This window comes from Suricata suricatta, chromosome 9, assembly GCF_006229205.1.
Source record: "Suricata suricatta isolate VVHF042 chromosome 9, meerkat_22Aug2017_6uvM2_HiC, whole genome shotgun sequence".
NCBI classification, from domain to species: Eukaryota; Metazoa; Chordata; class Mammalia; order Carnivora; family Herpestidae; genus Suricata; species Suricata suricatta.
In genome coordinates, this window is record NC_043708.1 from 88,995,257 (window position 1) to 89,018,204 (window position 22,948).

The 22,948-nt window shown below is 37.7% G+C and overlaps 1 protein-coding gene across 9 annotated transcripts in view; it reads right to left on the minus strand.

Moving 5' to 3' along the window:
* The window catches only part of ATP8B4 (ATPase phospholipid transporting 8B4 (putative)), a 256,052-nt gene that overhangs the window by 149,332 nt on the left and 83,772 nt on the right, over positions 1 to 22,948 (minus strand). For all 9 annotated transcript variants that reach the window (XM_029950435.1, XM_029950438.1, XM_029950434.1 and 6 more), the window contains 3 exons: positions 17,306 to 17,419; positions 12,264 to 12,362; positions 7,994 to 8,055 (listed from right to left, as the gene is read on the minus strand). In XM_029950435.1, the coding sequence (XP_029806295.1) occupies positions 7,994 to 8,055; positions 12,264 to 12,362; positions 17,306 to 17,419 (275 nt within the window). The remainder of the gene's footprint in view (positions 1 to 7,993; positions 8,056 to 12,263; positions 12,363 to 17,305; positions 17,420 to 22,948) is intronic.

The following is a 22,948-nucleotide window of genomic DNA, read 5'->3' on the forward strand; positions in this document are numbered from 1 at the left end:
GACTATTGAATGCTGAAAATGAACTGAGAGTTGAAGGGGAAGGGGGAGGGGGTAAAAGAGGTGGTGCTGATGGTGGAGGGCACTTAAGGGGAAGAGCACTGGGTGTTATATGGAAAACAATTTGACAATAAAATATTATCGGAAAAAAATAAAATTACATTAAATAAAAAACAAAAAAGAAAGACATAAAAAAATCAAATATTAAAAAAAAGAAAAATTCTACATACAAAAACAGTTGAATGAATATTATATGAATAACTCACATATTGAATACATAGGTTAAACAACTGTTTCAAAAAAAAAGAAAAAAAAATAGTCCCATTTATAATTGCACCAAAATAATAAAATACCTAAGAATAATAAAATACCTAGGAAGTGAAAGACCTCTACTCTGAAAAGTATAAAACACTGATGAAATTGAAGAGGACACAAACAAATGGAAAGACATTATATGTTTATGGGTTGGAAGAACAAATATTGTTAAAATGTCCATACTACTCAAAGCAACCTATGGATTTAATACAATACCTATCAAAATACCAACAGCATTTTCCACAGAATTAAACAATCCAAAAATGTGTATGGAACCACAAAAGACCCCAAATAGTGAAAGCAATCTTGAAAAAGAAAAATAAAACTGGAGGTATCACAATCTCAGATTTCAAGTTCTCTTATAAAGCTCTTGTAATTATAATAGTATGGTACTGGTACAATAATAGACATATAGGCCAATGGAACTGAACAGAGAGCCCATAAATAAATGCCCAATTATATGGTCAATTAATTGACAAAGGAGGCCAGAATATGCAATGGGAAAAAGACAGTCTCCAACAAATGATAACGGGAAAACTGGACAGCTACATACAAAAGAATCAAACTGAACCACTTTCTGATACCATTCACCAAAATAAACTCAAAATGGATGAGAGACCTAAGAGTGAGGTCTGAAACCATAAAAAATCCTCAAAGAGAGCATAAGGAGTAATTTCTCCAACATCAGTGTAACATTTTTCTAGATTATGTCTCCTGAAGCAAGGGAAACAAAAGCAAAAATTAACTATTGGGAATATATCAAAATAAAAAGCTCTGTATAGCTTCTTGTGTACCTTCTTGTGATGATGTAGGATAATAAAATGCCCACATCATGAGATGAAGTGAGGTGAATGATGCAGGCACTGTGACATAGCACTAGGCTACTACTGACCTTCTACTGATATGTCAGAAATTGGATCACCTGCTTCCAGACCATGGTTGAGCACAGGAAAAGAATCAACAAAACTAAAAGACAGCCTACTGGATGGGAGAAAATATTTGCAAATAACACATCAGATAAAAGGTTAGTATCCCAAATATATGAAGAACTTATACAACTCAACACCCTCCACACACACACAAATAATCCAATTAAAAAATGGGCAGAAGACACAAGCAGACATTTCTCCAAAGAAGACATCCAGATGGCCGACAGACACATGAAAAGATGTTCAACATCACTCATCATCAGGGAAATGTTAATCAAAACCACAATGAGATATTACCTCACACCAATGAGAATGACTAAAATCAAAAACACCAGAAAGAATAAGTGTTGGAGAGGATTTGGAGGAAAAGGAATTCTCCTGCACTGTTGGTAGGAATGCAAACTGGTACAGCCACCATGATAGACAGTACAGAGGATCCCCCCAAAAATTAAAAATAGGGGCACCTAAGTGGCTCAGTTAAGCATCTGCTTCAGCTCAGGTTATGATCTCGTGGTTTGTGGGTTCAAGCCCCGTGTTGGGCTCTGTACCAACAGCTCAGAGTCTGGAGCCTGCTTCAGATTCTATGTCTGTCTGTCTGTCTCTCTCTCTCACACACACACACACAAATAAACATTAAAGAAAATTTTCAAAAAATTAAAAATAGAATTACCTTACAATCCAGTAATCACACTACTGAGTGTTTACCCAAAAATACAAAAACAGTAATTCTAAAGGGCATATGTGCCCATATATTTATTGTAGCATTATTTACAATAGCCAAATTATGCAATAGCCCAAGTGTTCATCAATAGATGAATGGATAAAGAAGAATATATATGTACATAAATACAATGGAATATCACTCAGCCATAAAAACAGAGTGAGATCTTGCCATTTGCATCACCATAGATGGATCTAGAGTATAATGCTAAGTGAAATAAACCACTAAGAGAAAGACAAATACCATATTACTTCACTCATATGTGGAATTTAACAAATGAACAAAGAAAAAGAGAGAAACCAAAAACAAAAACAAAAAACCAAAAACCAAAAACCAAAACAAAAAGCTCTTAACTACAGAGAATAAACAGATGGTTACCAGAGGGGAGGTGAATGGAAGGGTAGATAAAATAGATGACGGAGATTAAGAGCACACTCATCTTGATGAACACTGGGTGTTGTATGTATATTATATATCTGAAATTAATGTAACATTGTTAACATTGTTAACTACATTGGAATTAAAATAATATAATAAAATGACAAAAAAAACTTTTAAAGTAGGTTAATTTCATTTCAATAATATATTTTATTTAACCAATATATATAATATTATTTCAAAGTAGAACCAATATAAAAAATTTTTTTTAAGTTCCTACTTATTTTGAGAGAGATAAAGAGTGGGTGAAAAAGTCAGAGAGAGGCAGAGAGAGAGAGAGAGAGAGAGAGAGAGAACCCCTAACAGGCTCCACACTGTCAGTACAGAGCCCGATGGGGGCTCCCACTCACAAACTTTGAGATCATGACCTGAGCTGAAGTCAGACTCTTAAGCGACTGAGCGATCCAGGTGCCCACCAATGTAAAAAATTACTAATGATACATCTTACATTCTCTTTTTGGTATGAAGTCTTCAAAATCTGGTATATACTTTATACTTAATAGCACATCTTAATTTGGACTTGCCACACTGCCAGTGTTCAGTAGCCACATGTGGCTAGTGCCTGCCTAACTAGGTAGCAATAAATCTCTACACTCCTGACCTCTAAAATCCATATGACTAGAAACACTGATGAGACAGAACAACAAAAATTGGAAGTTACATAAATATGTGAAAGTCAGAAAATGATTCCCCAGAGAGGACAAAACATAAGGGGAAAAGGAAAAAAAAGTGAAAAATTGAAATTTGAATTTCTGAAGGAAAGAAAACCAAGGCAAAGTAATTGATTGGCCAAGTGCTTGTTTAAAAATGTGAGCTTTACTATAAAAAGAAAGTAAATAAGCACTACAGAATTTTATGCTCTGTAAACAAGCATTTATAATATTTCTTTGTAAGGATATTATGTGGAAAAACCATGCTTACCATTTTCAGAATTAATGGACTTTTCTTCCTTGGATATCTTTTCAAATTAGACAAATATAGACATGGAGATTCATATACGGACATAGCAATGGATTTGATTAGAAGTTCTCAGCTCTATCTGCATAGAATCATCATGGAAACTTTCAAAACACCAGGGTATCATCTCCAAGACCTTCATTTAATTATTCTGGGGTTGCTAGGGCACTGATGCTATGTACAGCCCATGTTGGGGGACACCAGGTAGGATAACCTCTTCAAGAGGTTACACTCCCTCTCATTGCCTTGAGGCACCTACCCAGGTGTTCCCACCATGGTCAAGGATGCTGGCACAATTTGACACATCCTCTCAACAGACACTAAGATAGCTACTGGTATTCATACATGCCGGCAGCAAATGGCACAGTAGTCCCGCCCCCTTATCTGCAGGGGAAGCATTCCAAAACCCCTAGTGGATGCTTAAAACCATACATAGTACCAAAACTTATTTTTTTTCCTATACACACATACTTATGGTAAAGTTTAATCTATAAATTAGACACAGGTAAGAGATTAATAACAATAATAATAAAATAGAACAATTCTAACAATATACTTAAAGTTATGTGAATGTGAATGTGATTTCTCTCTCTCTCTCTCAAAATATCCTTATTATACTGCCCTCACCCTTCTTGTGATGATGTAGGATAATAAAATGCCCACATGATGAGATGAAGTGAGGTGAATGATGCAGGCACTGTGATGTAGCACTAGGCTACTACTGACCTTCTACTGATATGTCAGAAATTGGATCACCTGCTTCCAGACCATGGTTGAGCACAGGAAACTAAAACCATGGAAAGTGCAAGTGCAGAGAAGGGAGGGCTATTTCAAGGCTTGGGTCAAAAACGTGCACTTCCTATTCAGCAGTCACAGTAATTTCTACAATATGGAATCATGCTGCCCCTACTTAGTTTTAAAACTAAAGTCTAAATTTTGTCAAAGGCTAATACAACACATATTTCTTAAACACTTTCACATATTATAAGAGATTGCAGATACAGAAGATTGGTCCTGATTTTAAAAGGATATGAGTAACAACGTCAAAAAAAAAAAAAGTGAAATTGAAAAGGAAGTTTATAAAAAAAGGGTTTTATCATCCTAATTATTTTGTGACGTAGGTTTACAGTGCTTAGCATTACAGCTTACACAATGCTAAGAATGATAGATGAATAATGTATGTAATACAAATATATATTACATAACACTACATATGTATTATATAATTATGTTATAATCCTATAATTATATACAAAGCCCTTAAAATACAAAATAAATAGTGAAGACACAGTCATACCACAAAATCCACACTTAAACACCACTTCATGAATGGGCAGAAGTCTGATTTAGGCTCTTACTTGCCATGGGACCCTGCACAAGTCACACCTCTCAGGGCTAATCACTTTGCCTCTAAAATGGAACCCTGTTACCCACACTTTGGGAGGTTTTTTTTTTTTATGAAAGTTAAACTTGGAAGCACTGGAGCCCACATGGGATAGTTGCTCAATAAATATGTATTGAATATGAATGTACCTACCCAACTTCCTCTCTTCTAAGTGCAGCAGAAGGAAACCCAGAAGGATAATTAATTGCTCAAAGTCACACAAAAATCACTAACATGAACCCAGGTTTTCTGACTGGTGTTTTCTTCCTATCTCCTTCCACTTAAAAATCCCCACCCTGAGGCTCAGCTTGCCTTCCCTCTTTCCAAGACAAGCCAACGATGGCTTCTGCCCTTGTGTGAAGACTGCAAGTCCAAGACCTATCACTGCCCCCCACCTGCCCAGTTGCTTCCACAGTGGCTAAAGATGTTAGCACAGGTTGAGATGTCCTCTTGAGACTCACAAAGATAGCTATTGGTATTCGTACACGCAGTCAGCAAATGGTACAGTAGTCCAAGACCTTCTGCCAGCAGCACACCAAGGAAGCCACATGTACCCAGCAATACACCCCACAGCGACACTCACCTCCAGCAACACTTGGACTCCCCTGGTCCTCTCCAGGCATCTTACTTTACTCCTGGATCACAACCCACAAGTGCCAAGGATAGACCCCAAAGCACTCTCCTAACATTTTCCATTAACACTGGAATGGGATCTAGTATGTGTTAACTACTGTCTCATATCAGGTTCCCTAGAAGCAGATCCTGAGAAAAAGATTCACATGCAAGTGGCTCATTAAGAAAGTACTGCCAGGAGAAACTGGTAAGGGACATGAGAAGCAAAACAGGGAAAGGGAAAAAGACACACAGGGTGTGACTGAATGCAAAGTCCCACCCTCTGTCTGATCTTGAGTGCTCGAGAGTACAAATTAACCCATGGAGCTTGTCTAACTGAGGCAGGGGTGCTGCTCTTTCACACTCCTTCACCCATGAATCATGGACTCCAGCAGCTCAAGGGCAGTGCTCTGGAAGAAAACAGCAGGTGCAAGCACTTACAACTGATGCACACAGAAGCTGGGGCTGAGCACAGAACACAGTGAGGGACTGTGCAAAGCCCCAACAGTATCCTCTACAACCACCAGCTCCAAGGAAGGACTTAAAGTTTGACTGTCTCAGATCTGAGTCCATTTGATCTTTCCAACATTTTGAAACCCAAAAAGTGAAAAGCCAGTTTTTGTAGCCTGAACACATTGTACAAAGACCACCACCCCTGCCACTGGAATTGGCCAGTGATGGAACTCAGCAAAATTAGACAGATAAAGCTACTCTGGCACACTGCTCTCTCAGCAAGAATACTTGTTACCGCTCAGTTTGAACATTCAATAGACATTGGGCTAGGTTCAAGGTACACAGATCAAGAGATGACCCCTGCCCTAGAGGAATTCATGGTAATGGGTAATCTTATAAATGGCAAATCTTGCCTGATTTTTTACTGAATCCTAAAGAACACTCCATACTCAATGATATGTGCTTCTCCCTTCAATTTTACAGGATCAGCAACAATACATACCAAAACATTACACCATATAGAACTACAAAGAGATGCTACTTGATAAAAAAAAATCAATGGAAAGCTAAATGAAACTCCAAGAGAGTAACAATACTACTACTTCTAACAATAATGATAATGATAGCTAGCAAGCGTGGGAGACATACAATCATCGAGTTTCTGATGATAAATCCCTTGGCCTCTAATAAACACCCCAACATCTATCACTGCCCAGGTACTGCCATAGGATTTAACTGGTAATTTGGGGGACATTAAAGATATACTAGGGCCATTATTTCAAATTCATTATATTGTTGTACATGTTTTAAACATATTTGTATGAGATGATACTTCAAAGGAGTAAAACTTTCTCTCGAATATTCCTTGGGGAATTAGTCATATCATTTTGTTAGATCTAATATCCAGTCAGAACTGTAAGACTTGAGAAAGTCAAGATATGCAACAATGGCTCAAAGCCACATACCGCATTAGCTTACAAAGACTCACCACCTCTGAAGAATTTGCTCTAGACCACAAAATTGTTTAGGGTCAGTACTAAACTCATATTTAAAGTCTCTCAGAGTACAAAACCTAGGCTTTTAAACATCATGCTATAGTGGCAACAGTTCAAAACCTGCTAACATTGGAAATGAACCACATGATTCCAGGCGTCTTTATGGCTTATCTGTGTCACACCAAGAGCACCCCTTCAGAGGCTCTGTCTCTAACCACTGTAATTTTATATTTACATCATTTTCCTTCATTGTACATTAACGCTATTTTCTAAAACAAGCAAATATAGAAAAGCTATATGTATTCATTATGTTATTAGTGATCAGTCAATATTTTAGTTATGGAAAGAGATTACATCAATCCTACCTATTATTGTCTAGATCATACCTAGTCCCTCTTGATATCTTTATCATTTCTTGGAATTTCCCACCTCACATGATTAATTCATTTTATGATATTCCTTTAAAACAACGTCCTTCACAGTACCCAAATGATTCAAAAGCATTGGCAGATGTGACCGACAACCAGAATGAAGTATATTACAGTAAGCTTACTTTGTCGTATGTTATCATTAGCAAAAACAGGGGAGGACAAAGAGTAAGAAACCATGGAATGAAGGTTTGACATTTTGGTAAGTTTTCTGGAACTATTTTTGCTGTTATTAGTGTGTAAATATATGTTTACATGTTTTAAAGCATTTCAAATTCAAGACCCATTCCCATAAATATTTATCAATTTAAAAGGAATGAAAATATCTGTTATGGTAAATAACCCATTCTCAATTTAACTATCAAGTAAGTGCAAGATTCATTTAATACAGTAATGTGTCAAAGTCTAACAATATTCCCTAGAAATTACCAAATTAAATAATTCAACTACTTATAAAACGTCTACTACATACAAGACATTACATGGGTGTGAAGTCTAAGTAGTATTAGACCAAGAAATGAAGTTTTAATGATGTGTCTGTGTTCCACAAAACAAACTCCATAGGGATTTGATGTTGAATAGGTAGCACAAGTATTGGCTGACCATTAAAAATAAGCCATGAAGGTAAAATGGACTTTCACTGCAGTTTTAGTAAATTGAAAGGGAAAAGTAACATATACTAAATTAAAAGAGAAAGCCACCAATTGTCAAGATCATTTGTGGTCCCAGAAATCGTAAAAATAATCCACAAGTGTATTTCTTACTTGCTGTCGATGAGCACTTCAGATAGCCGATTATTCACTTGATTATCACTCTTATGGCGAAACTGAAAGTCAAAATGTTTGTGAAAAACACATATTAAATCATGCTCTGTCGGCACAAATAGAAACACTGAAAATACTTTCGAAACACAAAAGTATTCATCTGTTTGTACAACATCACCATCGATCCAAAATTAGCACCGTTTATGCTTTACCATGAACCCAGCTCCATGTGTTCTAAATCTGAATCAACATCCTTCTCACTAACCCTAACTCTGGATGTTACCAATGGAACAAGTCTAGCCACATGCTCTTCTAATTCCCTCACATTTTTAGGTCCTTCTTTACCCTGCCACATGGTTCCAGGGAAACTATACATTTTGAAGTCTTCAGTAAGAAATAGAGGCTTCCATTTTTCTTACATATGTGCTCAATACTTTATTGGAACATCAGTCATTCTGTTTTATGAATTCTTTGAAGCCAAGAAATTACTTATAATAACATGTATTTTTATTCTCCAGAAATTCTAATTGTTAACAGTAATCTTATGAAATACTGAGCATTTAAAACAAAACTCAAAATACAATACTGAACAACATTTGGTATGGATTTGTTTTTTATGCCCAAGTGATACTATTTCTTATTTTATAGTCCAGTAATGTAAACATCTTATATTGCTTAGAGGAATCCAAATATTATGAGCCCTCTACTAAACTCCTAAATTAGCAGCCATTCAGATAAGATTATCATCAAGATAAGTGCTTTTTCATTAAAAAAAATTCACAACATTGTATCAATATAACAATATAGAATGCTTCAACGAGCCCTTCTCTTTTTCAGTATCTTTCCCAAACCCATTCCAATCTATTCTGCTATGCCCAGTGCATGCAATTACACTGATTTCCAGGTAGAAATTACTGTATATTATCAGAAAAAGTAAGATACTTAACATTGGTTAACATCAAAAGATTTATAAAATCAGTAGAAGAGTAAATTAAGTCAACCTTCATGGGCATGCAAAACTCTACTTACCAACAGAACATTAAAAATGTTATTTTTTCTGAGTATATCATTTGATGAGGGTGTTGGATATTCTGTGTTCACTCCTCTGTACCCACACCCCATTCTTCTCTACTCTGCCCTCTGTCACGGGAAGCTGACCTATAAAATCCTTACCCACCAGCTCCTAGTTGGGTTTGGCCAAAAAGTGGTTCTGGCAGAATATCAGAGTAGCCAGAGGAGAGTGAAATGGGGGAATTCCGCCCTCCCCACCCCCCCCCCCCCCCCCCCCCCCCCCCCCCCCCCCCCCCCCCCCCCCCCGGCCTCATTCAAGCTGAGTTAGCAGTAATTCCCTCCTCCATAGAGAGCCACAGCTGCCATGAGCAGCCCTCAGATACAGGTAATTGCTTCTCCCATTGCCCCTTCAGACCAAGAAGTAGTATTGCCATCCATATTGCTAAACTATATGCTTTTCTTTTCTTTTTTTTATAATAGTTTATTGTCAAATTAGTTTCCATATAACACCCAGTGCTTCTCCGCACAAGTGCCCCCCACCATGACCATCACCCCCCCCCACTTTCAGTCCATGGATCATCTCCAGTATTCAGTAGTCTCCCTTGATCTGTATATGCTTTTCTTTGACCACTGCTCTTTTGCCCTTTTGTAAATAGTGCCTTTATTATTAATCTTTCTCCAGTCTTTCTCATTTCAGGTCGACATCTCTTTTCTGTCAAGACCCTGACTGACAAATATATCTAGTTATTGGACCCACACATATTATCACAAAAATAAAAGCATATTCAAGCATTAACTGCAATAGAGTTAAAAGGAGACTTATTATTTAGTCACATCTCTATTGAAAATTGACTAGTTGGGAATCACAGAAAAAGGCCAATCAATTCACCTCCCCCACCCCTGAAAGCTGAGCAGCCTACTCTCTAGGCCTCAAAATAAGTCACTGTCACTTCAGCTCAGGTTTTGCCAAGAAGCCTTGGTATTGGAATAGATGGAGTCTGGTGGGACTAGAAATGGCAGTCATATGCACAGGCTGATTCTTCTTGACTCTAGAAATAGAAAGACAGGCTTAGAGGGAATTGCCCAGGACAGAAAGGGAGCAGAGGACTAACACTGGCTGTATACCTACTGTGAGATGGGCTCTGTGCCACATGCTTTACACATAGCATTTCATTTTGTCCTTCTATCAGTTCTGGTGTCATTTACCACATTATACAGACAAGGAAGGGTCCAGAGAGGCGGTTCCCTTCATTTCATACTATTCGAACACAGTAGGGTAAGGATTCTTTCTTTAAAGTCCATGTTCTTTCTACTCTGCCACTTTACTCTTCTATGAAACATAACTATAATGAGTAAGTTAACGCCAATATGTAGAAACATAAGCATCTAAATGAGTATTATTACCCTGAAAGATCAGCTATTGTGGAGAACACATACATTTATTCCAAAGTTGTCCTTACTCAAATCATTGTTAAAATTTCCTCCCCTAGAATTACTTGGAGCTTATAGCCCGTTCTTTGGAATGTCCTCTATTCTTTGAAGATGGAGCTATTTATCCTTCAGAAAGACATGAAGGGATATTTTATGTTTGGAAATATATAGAAGTTTCCCTCAGAAAGCAGGTAGGGTGAATATGTTTTTAAAGGACTGAGAGATGATTTGCTTCCAAAGCTGGGTGAACACAAAATCATGAGATTGGCTTTCTTCTGTATCTTGTACACTGGCCATGAGGGCAATTCTTTATGATGAGCTTCAAACTACTTTGAACAATGGAAATCTCACAGGAATGAATAACTTCCAAGCTGACCAATTTTAAGTGACAGGATTCACTAGTATGAACAGGTCCTGTGTGTTAGTTAAAAATCCTTCCTCAAAGGTTACAATCACAATGTTAACCATGAAATACATAAGGCACTTCATTAAAAATGAAGACTCAGGGTGGTTTAGATGGTTAAGCATCTGACTCTTGATTTCAGCTCAGGTCATGATCTCATGGTTTGCGAGTTCAAGCCCAGTATCGGGCTCAGCACTGACAGTGAACAACCTGCTTGGGATTCTCTCTTCCTCTCTCTGCCCCTCCTCCGTCCGACTCATGCTCGCTCGCTCTCTCTCTCTCTCCCTCTCTCTCTCAAAAGCAAATAAATAAATCTAAAAAAAAAAAAAAGAGAGTATGTATCATGTATCCTACAAAAACATGATAAAGACACACCCCTTAGCACAGAGAGGTATGAATGGCCACTGCTCAAAAGCCACACTGCCCCACGTAGACTATAAGTTAAACCCTAGAACATATATATGCCTATAAAGTCAATAATAAAGATAAGGAGAAATCACAAAAATAATCTAAAATAAGAAAAATGGAAGAATCAATGAGGCATATAGAAGACAATAACAAGATAATAGATTTAAGTCTAATCACATTAAATATAAATGGGTTAAACACTCCAATTAAGAGATTTTTCAGATTGTATAAAAAATCATTACCTAACTATATGCCATCTACAAGACACCCACTTTAAAGACATATATATATTCAAAATAGACAACAGAAAACATGGGTATGAGTTCACAGGAGAGGCCTAGACTAGGAATAAAAACATGTAAGTCATTGGCATATAGACAGGGCATGAAGCTAGGGCACATGTCATCATCCAGGGTGGGACTATAACTTGTCTAATTTTAGAATATTTGGCTTCCCTGAGACTGTTTTTAAATCTTTGAATTTGAATGACCTCCCTTGGTTTATGCAGACTTCAGAACTCTCTACTACCTATATTTTACTTACTCACATTAGTTGCCTAAACTTTTGAAGTGATTTGACTTTGCAACTCCTGGTATAATGAGCAAAGGATGTGAGAGCACCAAATATCTACCAATTCTCAAAACTTAGAGAAAGACATATGATCTAAGATAAATAATACTTCACTAGATAGAAGCAGGTTTGTGTTCTAATTCTGATCTTACCCTTAATTGGCTGTATGATCATTAGACATCGCTGGTTCTTTAGAAACCTTGGTTTCCTCATCTATAAAATGAGGGAGTAAGTCTAACTATTCAAGCCCTCTCGCTTTTAACTTACACAGGCTCTGGTTCTATGACATCTGTATTAGTCACTAAACAAATAGCAAAATAGTTTTATGTAATATTAAGCAGAAGAGCTCCATTCAAAACTTTCAAATGGGTCTCTATTTTTTTTTTTATTTCCAGGAGGTCACAACCAGAATTGAGAACTCAAGAATGCTCAAAAGTAAATACTCACATAGTCATCTGTGGCATCTTTGACAGCTGTCATAGTTATCACGAGGACTAAAGGCACCATGGTGGTAAACCAGGTCAGGGAAGAGATTTCTGGAATCAGCTGAAATGAACATTTCAAATAGTTTAGGGCTTTTAAGTTACAAAATACATCTTCCAAAAATTTTGTCATTATATAGGACACACAGAAAGTAACAGAATTATATTCAGTTATTTGTACAAATGTAGAATAACTTTCAATAAAATAAGTATTTTCATTCACTTATAAGACACACAGAGGTATCACTGAAGCAATTTTCAGGCTACTTGACAAAAAATAAAGTTTTTATAGCAACTTAAGAAGTAAGGTTCTTGAAATCTTTCCGATAATGATCTTTCCCCAGTAGGATAAATGTTACTTCTCTTTTCTCAGCTTCTCATCTATCTGAACTTTTAAAAAGTTTTTACTAACTTCTCACCAATTCCAAAAGAGAGATTCTTTGAGCATCTCCCCTGCACCAAACAAGTACCTTTATTTATTATGTCATTTGACCCTCAGAAAAGTTCAATGGGTTAAGATTCTTTTTTTGTTAATGTTTTTTTCTTTATTTTTGACAGACAGAGAGAGACGGTCCGAGCAGGGAAGAGTCAGAGAGAGAGGGAAACACAGAATCTGAAGATAGGCTCTAGGCTCTGAGCTGCTGTCAGCAAAGAGCCCGATGTGGGGCTCGAACCCACAAACCATGAGATCCTGACGAGCCAAATTCAGAGGTTTTAACTGACTGAGCCACCCAGGCACCCCTGAGTTAGATTCTATACCAGAGTTGTTTTGCACATACCCATAGAATTTGTATTCCATGTAAATAGAACCCCTAGTGCACAGCAGAGAACACATTGTGCATAATGCCCTAGAGTTAGGAAATGCTGCAGTCCTAGGTATCATTTTCTGATTTTATAAATAAGTATATGAGAGGTCACCCAACTGGGACAAGAACATAGACTGCTAAAATTTGAACTTTGATCTATTGGACTCCAAAGCCTTGTACCTGTACTTCCAATGCCACCCACTTGAGAGAGACATAGTGACAGTTGACATAACTCTCTTAGAAAGGTGGTTTTCAAATGGAGTTCAGAACGGAAGTGCTTATGAGTCTTAAGATAGGAAAAGAGTAGAATGGATATGATCAGTGTACAGAGATCAGGCCCTAACAAAAACAGCTCTAAACTAAGTCAATTTTATACAATAGCTTCCACATAAAACTTTTTAAAAAAGGAAAAAACTCATAAGCCTCTGTGGTACCAATAAAAACATCTGCCTGAGTAGCAGAGAAGCTAGATTGTAGTCCTAGTTCTATCACTGACTCATTGTAAAATCTTTACACATCACTTAACCTTTCTGGATCTCATTTCTTGATCAACAGAAAAAGAAGCCTGGTCTAAACCATCCCAAAGTCTCCTTCCAGACATAAAATTCTATGAGCAAGAACCTCTGACAATACATAAGAAAGCCATTAGAGCAATGAGCTCAAATCTCTGGAATGATGTAAAGAGTCATATAAATAAACCAAAAGCAAATTCATAGTGGGCAACAAAAGAAATCTTGGATTCCAAAGTCTTTTCAATAAATTGTAAGGTATACATTAACTCTAGGGTTTTTGTTATTGTTGTCTAGTTGTGCCTATTCAGCATATAATTCTCCTCAAGTATACCTTAGGGAACTATCTCACTCCCCCTTGCACTTTCAGTCCATCCAATGTTGGCAGACTCATTCCATTCTAGCTCCACATTTTGGCATGTGATCTAGGTCAAGACAACCATTGCTACAAATTTTTAAGTAACTATGATTGATTTATGGATAGCAATGTAACTCAGCATGGTCCTATGAAAGCTAATCCCAAGATTTGCTGGAACAACCAAAAAAAAAAAAAAAAAAAAAAAAAAAAAAAAAAAAACCAAGATTCACTCTCTTTCCCTCTCCCTCTATTTTTTTAAAGGTATAATTTTTAAAAAATTTTTAGTAGTTTATTGTCAAATTGGTTTCCATACAACACCAGTGTTCTTCCCCACAAGTGCCCTCCTCCATTACCACCACCTCTTCCCCCACCCCCCTCCAACCCTCAGGTTCCTTTTCAGTATTCAATAGTCTCTCAGGTTCTGCATCCCTCTCTCTCCCCAACTCTCTTTCCCCCTTCCCCTCCCCATGGTCCTCCATTAGGTTTCTTCTGTTCTCCTGTTAGAACTATGAGTGCAAGCATATGGTATCTATCCTTCTCCGCCTGACTTATTTCGCTTAGCATGACACCCTCAAGGCCCATCCACTTTGCTACAAACGGCCATAAATGTCCATCACCTGATGGATGGATCTCCCTCTCTTTATTTATTTTTTTAATAGTTTATTTTCAAATTGGTTTCCATGTAACACCCAGTGCTTCTCCCCACAAGTGCCCCCCAGCATGACCATCACCCCCTTCCCTCCCTCCCCCTCCCCCTTCAGTCCATGGTTTATTTTCAGTATTCAATAGTCTTTCATAATTTGTGTCCCTCACTCTCCCCAGCTCTTTTTCCCCCTTCTTCTCCCTATGGTCCTCTGTTAGGTTTCTCCTGCTAGACCTATAAGTGCAAACATATGGTATCTATCCTTCTCTGCCTGACTTATTTTGCTTAGCCTCTACTACAAAGCTGTCATCATCAAGACAATATGGTATCGGCACAAAAACAGACAAATGGACCAGTGAAATAAAATAGAGAACCCAGAACTGGACCCACAAGTATATGGCCAATTAATCTTTGACAAAGCAGGAAAGAGTATCCAATGGAAAAAAGACAGCCTCTTCAACAGGTGGTGTTAGGAGAGCTGGACAGCAACATGTAGAAAAATGAAATTAGACCACTTTCTTACACCATTCACAAAAATCAACTCAAAATGGATAAAGGATCTGAATGTGAGACAGGAAACCATCAAAACCCTAGAGGAGAAAGCAGGAAAAAGCCTCCTTGACCTCAACCGCAGCAATTTCTTCCTCGACGCATCCCCAGAGGCAAGGGAATCAAGAACAAAAATGAACTACTGGGACCTCATCAAGATAAAAAGCTTCTGCAAGGCAAAGGAAACAATCAAAAAAACTAACAGGCAACTGACAGATGGCGAACGATAGTGGCAAATGGCACATCAGATAAAGGGCTAGTATCCAAAATATACAAGGAGCTCACTAAACTCCATACACGAAAAATGAATGATCCAGTGAAGAAATGGGCAGAAGACCTGAACAGACACTTCTCCAAAGAGGACATCCAGATGGCCAACAGGTACATGAAATGATGCTCAGCGTCACTCACCATAAGGGAAATACAAATCAAAACCACACTGAGATACCACCTAATGCCAGTCAGAGTGGCTAAAATGAACAAATCAATAGACTACAGATGCTGGCGAGGATGTGGAGAAACACGCACCCTCCTACATTGTTGGTGGGAATGTAAACTGGTGCAGCTGCTCTGGAAAACAGTGTGGAGGCTCCTCAAAAAACTATCAGTAGAACTCCCCTATGACCCAGCAAGAGCACTGCTAGGGATTTACCCAAAGGATACAGAAGTGCTGATGCATAGGAGCACATGTACCCCAATGTTCATAGCAGCACTTTCTACAATAGCCAAATCATGGAAAGAGCCTAAATGTCCATCACCTGATGAATGGATCAAGAAAGAAGACATGGTGTATAAATATATACAATGGAGTACTATATGGCAATGAGGAAGAATGAAATATGGCCATTTGTAGCAAAGTGGATCTTCCTCTTTTTAATGTTGGAGTTGGAGCGAGGAGAATAAAGGTCTAAAGCTTTCAGAGACCACCTGTTGGAGAGAGCCTACCTGTGAATAAGGCCAACATAGAGAAAAGAAAAGTCACATCCTGGGACACCTGGGTGACTCAGTCAGTTAAGCATCCAATATCAGCTCAGATCATGATCTCACAGGTTGTGAGTTCAAGCCCCACATCAGGCTCTGTGCTGACAGCTTCAGAGCCTGGAGACTGCTTTGGACTCTGTCTCCCTCTCTCTCTGCTACTCTCCCACTCGTGCTCGCTCTCTCTCTCTCTCTCTCAAAACTAAATAAACATTAAAAAAAATTTTTTTAAGTTACATCCTATTGAAATAGTTTGCCCATACATCCAGTCATACACAAAATGAGAAATATTCCTAAATATATTCCTTTTTTGCTGAAACAAATTTAGGCTTCTGCCACTTATAGCCAAAAGATTCTTAATACAGTTATTCAACTAAATAAAAATAGTACTCAAAGCTATTAATCTTGACTGTACACGTCTTTTTACCTCCTAAAATTAATGCAGAGCCCAGCACATTCTCAATCTACCACTTTGGTCTGATTAAATATTTCTAAAATAAATACTAGGTAAATAACTGGCTGTCATGAACTGTTTATATGTATTCTTTGATTTATGCCTTCTTTTCTTTTCTAAAACATCAGTAAAAACTAAAATTTTATTTAAGCCCAAGTTTTAGTCAGATGGGAGGAAAAAGAAAGTTTATTAACTACCAATTAATCTCTCAAAACTATAAAAAATAGTCACTCTATAGTGAGATAGGAGTTAGCATACATAATTCATTTTATATATATATGTATACACACACATACACACACACATAAAATGTTATTGTTCTTAGATGCATATGAATTGGCCCCGTTAGGTTTCACGGACTACTACTCAGCTAGACCGCCTCAACCCGGTAACAGCCATACCGTCAACACGAGAGGGAGATAACAAAAGGAGGGAGGCTATGAATAGTAATTATTAGACTCTGGTTTGGTTCAAATAAAGTGCAAGGGTGCATTCTAAAATGACCTCAGTGTTTAAAATGATGAATGTACTAGTTTTTACCCATTCCTGGCCCTCCCACTTTTGTGAAGAGAAACAGCAATAATAACATTCAGAATCTGATAAGAATGGTTTTACCTAATCATGAGCATTTAGTTAAGTGAATTAACTTTTTCAAATTATATGAATACTTTTAACAAACAGATGATGAAGAAATATAACCTAAACCTTACCTGTAAAATCAGAAGGAAGAGGAAATAGGCATTTGCCACTCTTTGGAACTGTTCGAATAAATTAATTGGCAAGAAGGTAAGAATGCTGTACTTGGACGTGTGGATCCGATTATCCTGAAAAAGAAATGGCATCAAGTTAGTTTGGGGCAAGCAATGCTCATTATCAGAAATAGCTCTAAAACTTACAAGGATGAATGTGAATTATGTATGCCAGAGTAAGACAGATAAACCAATCACCTAGAAAAATTTTAAGTTCTATGTGGTCCAAGGTCTTCATTTTTCCCAAGATGACCTCTTCTGATACAGGTCAAATTACTGTCCAATGCCATAAAACCAGCCATGACCTAAAAATGTATCAAGTTCAAGAGTCTGCCTCTGAAATTTTTTACTCTATGTCTTCCTTCATTTGGCAAATATTGCTTGAGCACCTACTGTGTTCAACACTGAGCTTGTGCTTGGACTTGTGAAGTTTGAAGAAACTTCAGAGACCGTCTGGTCCACCTCGCCATTCTTTAGATAATTCTGACAAGGGGATCCTAGTCAGGTCTTTCAAAGTCTTCTGTGATGGAAAACTGACCACCTCACAAAGCAGCCTGTTTCTATTTCTAGTCTGGAATTGCTAGAAGGTTTTTATTATGAGAAATCCAAATCTGAATCTGCCTCTCAGTAACTTTTTACCATGAGCCAAATTCCATCCCTCAGGCCATCTAGACAAAGTCTAAGTCCTTTAAATGTTGTCATCCTTAAATATTTGAAGACCACTCCTAGGATTCCTCCAAATCATCTTTCCTCTGATCCAGATATTCTCAAACCGCTCAGCTATTCCATGACTTATTTTATAGACATCTCTCCAGGTCAGTTTCTTCTAGATCTATCCCAGCCTCTCTGCATCTCTCTAAAAACATATTGCCCAGAACCAAACACAGCCAATCCAAGTACAGTAGGAATTGTGATATTCTGTGTTCTGGAATATTGTATTAACATGCCTTAAAATTTCATCAGCATTTTGGCAATTGTATCTCACTGTGTATTCATTGATTGTTGATGCACTGAAATCTGTAGGTCATTTCTTCATATATCACTATGAAATCAGGTCTCCCCTTCCTAAACATTTACCACTGATTTTCTTAATTATTGGTGTCTTTCATATTCCTATTATACTATTCTAATAAAAAAATAATTTTAATATACTATCTTAAACTATTAAGTATTCCTCCCAGCTTTGTGTCATCAAAAAATTTAAGGTCACCTGGGTGGCTCAGTCAGTTAAGCAGCCAACTTCACTCAGGTCATAATCTCACTATTCTTGAGTTCAAACCCTGTGTCAGGCTCTGTGCTGACAGCTTAGAGCCTGAAACCTGCTTCACATTCTGTGTCTCCCTCTTTCTGTTCCTCCCCCACTTGCTCACTCACTCTCTGTCTCAAAAACAAACATTAAAAAAAATTAAGAAAAAACAATTTCAAAAGGCTAATGCCTTTTATATATTCTTCCAAAGCTACATAAACTAATACATTATAAAGGACATGACTAACGACCCCCCAAAAATAAATAAAAGCAAACAAAAAAAACCAAAAACATTTTAGTTAAAAAATAGCTTTTCCATCCACTTATATTTTAAAACTTAGTCTGTGTGACTGGTTTTAAGTCAAACTACACTAGCTCCTAGCAATCACTGCTACCTGTTTAAAGAAAATATGGTCCCCTGTTAAATAGCCAATTTTTTACATTTACCAGGAATCAGTGTGCCTAGCTTTGTGCACCAAGCTGTGAGAAAGTAAGAGGTGCAAAATGGACAGTTTCCAGCTTAGTTGGTCTGATGCATAGTTACGCACTGCAAACTGTTCCGTAAGCTGATGGTGATTATTCTGCAGTGAGCTATCGACTCAAGGTCTGGGCTGGAAGAAAGGCTCTGAGAGCTGTCAATCACGAAACATGTTTCTGAGGGAGGGACTTGGAGAATGTAATAGGGAGGAGGAAAGCTAAAGAGAAAAAACAGTTAGCTAAAAAAAAAAAATCACATATTCTTAACTGTTTTATGTTTTCTTCTAAGTTGAAACTAAAATGAGGTTAAGTCTGTATCTTGTAAAAGGACAGATGGAACATGTGTTGGGAAGCTCAAAACCATGACAGGAATTATAAAGAAATTCTCCTACAGAACTGAATTCACGTAGGTGAAAAAACAACTGTGTGGGATACAGTGCTGATGCCAAATGGGGACCGTGATGATTTTCTCCTATTGTTTACCTTGACACACAGCAATGACTGTGTTGTTCTTTGGCTCTGGCGTGACTTAGTCAGACAATGCAAACCCTCACAGCTGTGACTGGGAACAAAGAACAAGAGCTCCCCCTCCTGGAGGATCTCTGGACCCATTTACCTTTCTTTTTCAATCAAAAGGGAAAAAGTGTTTCTATTTCCACTGTTTGTCCAAGGATCTAAGTATTGGTAAGACCTTAAATTTTCAGCCATTTCATTGACCAGCCTGTTGGCTTATAGCACAAGAGGTTGAATTTTACTATAATTCACAATGAATTTTACTATAATTCATTCCATACTACAGCACAGAAGATCTTCACTTCTATCTTCTTAGGGCTACTTTTCCACCATGGACCACTAGAAACTTCCCAGTTCACAAGGAAGAGGAGGGGGACACAAGAAGGAGCACATCTGGAGAATCCATATAGCATCTTTAGTGCTAGTAGAAACCGGAATGGAAGTCATGGGTTTAGTTTATTAGCCAGGTGGGCCGGTTAACTGACACCACGGAGTCCTAGGCAATCCCCAACCAGAGGAGGCCTCCCATGTGGTGGGAAATGGTCTACCCCTAGAGGAATATCAAAGTACGCCAGTTCTCTATAGGAAGGTTGCTTCCAAGAGGAAGAGGAGGGAGCTGAGCTGGGAAGGCCATGATAACAGTCCAAGATGGACACACCAAATAAATAACCCCACCAAACAGTGAGTAAAAGAAAAGTGTTACCCTCCCCAGTAGAGATCCCTTAACCAGCAAGACAACATCAGAATGAGGAAAAAAACATTGCTCCTCTAAAATATATTAATACAAAAGCCCTGATCCTTGGGGGTCTAAAAAAGGGACTATGGGGCTGTACTGTAGAGGTCAGCACAAACTGAGGGAAAAGAGAGGAGTTCTCTGGAATTCACACTAGAACTTTTGGTCTTTATCATAAGGACTAAAATTCTAAGTGAAGAGGAAACTACTGAATGGCTTTAAACAAAGAAGTAACCTGATGAGGTTCTAATTTTAAAAGATTACCCTAGCTACAGAGCTGAGAACAAGGTGGAAATGACCCAAGAATAGATAAGAGAAGACCAATGAGAAGGTTTTTAAATTAGTACAGGTGAGAGATGACGGGCAGGCTTAGAATGGAGGGTGAAAGAAAGGATGACAATGAATAATAATGATAATAATAATGTAAAAGAACAAATAATATTTATCAAACTCTTCCTATGTATATGATTCTAAAATCTTTATATTTTATAGCTTATTTTATCTCCACAATATCCTTAGGAAATAGGTACTATTATCTTCAATCTATAGAAGAGGAATCCCAGGTTTGGAGAGATCAAATAATATGTATAAGCAAGGTTATATAGCTGGTAAGTGGTAGAACCAGGATTTGAACCCAGGTACTCTGCTTCCAGAGCCCACTCTTCAGCAGTGTACTTCCCGAATTCAGGGCAAGGCAGATCTCTCTTCCGCTTTCAGAGCGATCAGCCCTTGGTCTCTCCTCCACTCTGAATTTCTGGCCTGCTGCCACTTTCTTACCAAGGAAAATAATACTGTATATCTACATTTTCCTCTTGATTCAACCCCCACTGTAGGAACTTCGGTTATCTATTGCCTAATGTAGGATTACAGTTCCCTGTGTTCTCTTTCAGTCCCTTGGTCTCTGACAAAGTTCAATGCAAGTAAATAGTATAAATAACCACTCTTTTAGTTTAGCTTTCTGACAGAGCAGCACTGGCCAAAGTCCTTTACATTTTCACATTAACAAATGATTTGGCACAGGAAGAAGTAAAGTAAAAATGATAATTCTTCAAAGGTGGAAGTCAATCTAAATATTAGCAAAATGAGAGGCATTATGTTTTGTAATGAGATTTTTATTGCATCATAGTATTGTGTAAGAAAACAAAGCAAATAGAAAATAACAGACACTGCTAAATTAGTAAACAGAGCATTTGGGGAGTTTACTTCAATTCTTCCACTGGAAATATGGAGCTAATAATATTTCTCACCTACATATTTATAGGACTATTGTGGAGATAAAGTGAGATCATAGATGTGAAAGCATTTTTTAGTTTTACTTTGAGAAAATTATATGAATATAAGATTTTTGTGAGCAATCCCCAAATAATCCAAATGGTTTTAAGATATTAAATTCCATAGTAACCAACAACTCCAGAGTCTTCCTGGCTTAATATAACAAACGTTTATTTCTTGCTTGTGCTACTTATTCAACATGAGCCAGCAGGGAGACCGTTCATCATGGGTTACTCACAATGGACCAGCCACCATCTCAGACACTTCCAATTGCAATTCCAGAGGGAAAGAGAATGCTCTGAAGGTTTCATACACATAAATTAATGCTTCATCCCAAATACTCAAACTCAATGATCAGAAAGAGTCACCATGCACCCAAAAGGTAGAAAGCCAGAAACACTGATGGACACCACAACCAGAAATGGAAATTAAGCCTAACATTTGGAGAGAGTGAAACCCATCAGTTATAAAAAATATCAAAAACCAAACAGTGCTACAATTCAGTTAGGTGTAATATGTATTTGACTATTTTTCCCTTCCCCTCAGCTAACAGTGCTCCAAATTTTTTAGTCTTGTAGTCAGTATAAATTCAATTCTCATCAATAACTCCAAGGTCAGACCCAGATTAGTTTAAACCAACTATATGGGCCCATCTCCCTAATGACAACTTTGAGTTCAGGGATTAGCATATGACCCATGTAAATTCTGGGAATTTGCTGGAGATGTTGGCTTTCTCTTTCTTACTGGATTCCAATCTGGAAGCAAATAGCCCTAGGGATCACTGACAGCATCTTGGGACCATGAGTGAGAAGAGAAGGCTGCCAGAAATAAAATCTACAAGGAAGATTCAGGGCCAAGAAATGCAAAGAAAGAAACGAGACCAACCCTCTCCTGAGGCTAGACCTATTTCTGGACTTCTCAGTTATATGATTTGTTCACTTATTTTATTGTGTAAGTCACTTTGGGTTAATTTCTCTTTTGCGCCCAATCAACCAAATACTAGTTAAGAACATTACTAATATATACAAGATCAGTTTATGTTTTTATATAATAGTGTACTTTTATCTTTGTATTTGCCTTAAGGAATGAGTCACGCAAGGCCAAGCCAAAATGCATCTGGTGGTTGTCCCAGGACGTTGCCTGCGTCTGTGATCCCACAGGCCAAACCCCAGGAGCTTTCGCAATGAGTACCACAGTTTCAGCGCTCTCAAAAGATCTTCCCACATTTGATGAAACATTGTTATGTCGTGAAAGCTATAAAAAGTAACCATCAGGGAACTTGAGGGGGAAAGAGCCTGATATTCTTGCCATAAGAGGAGGCAGAAAGATGGTACAATCTTCGTTTCAGAAAGAGAAATAGTCT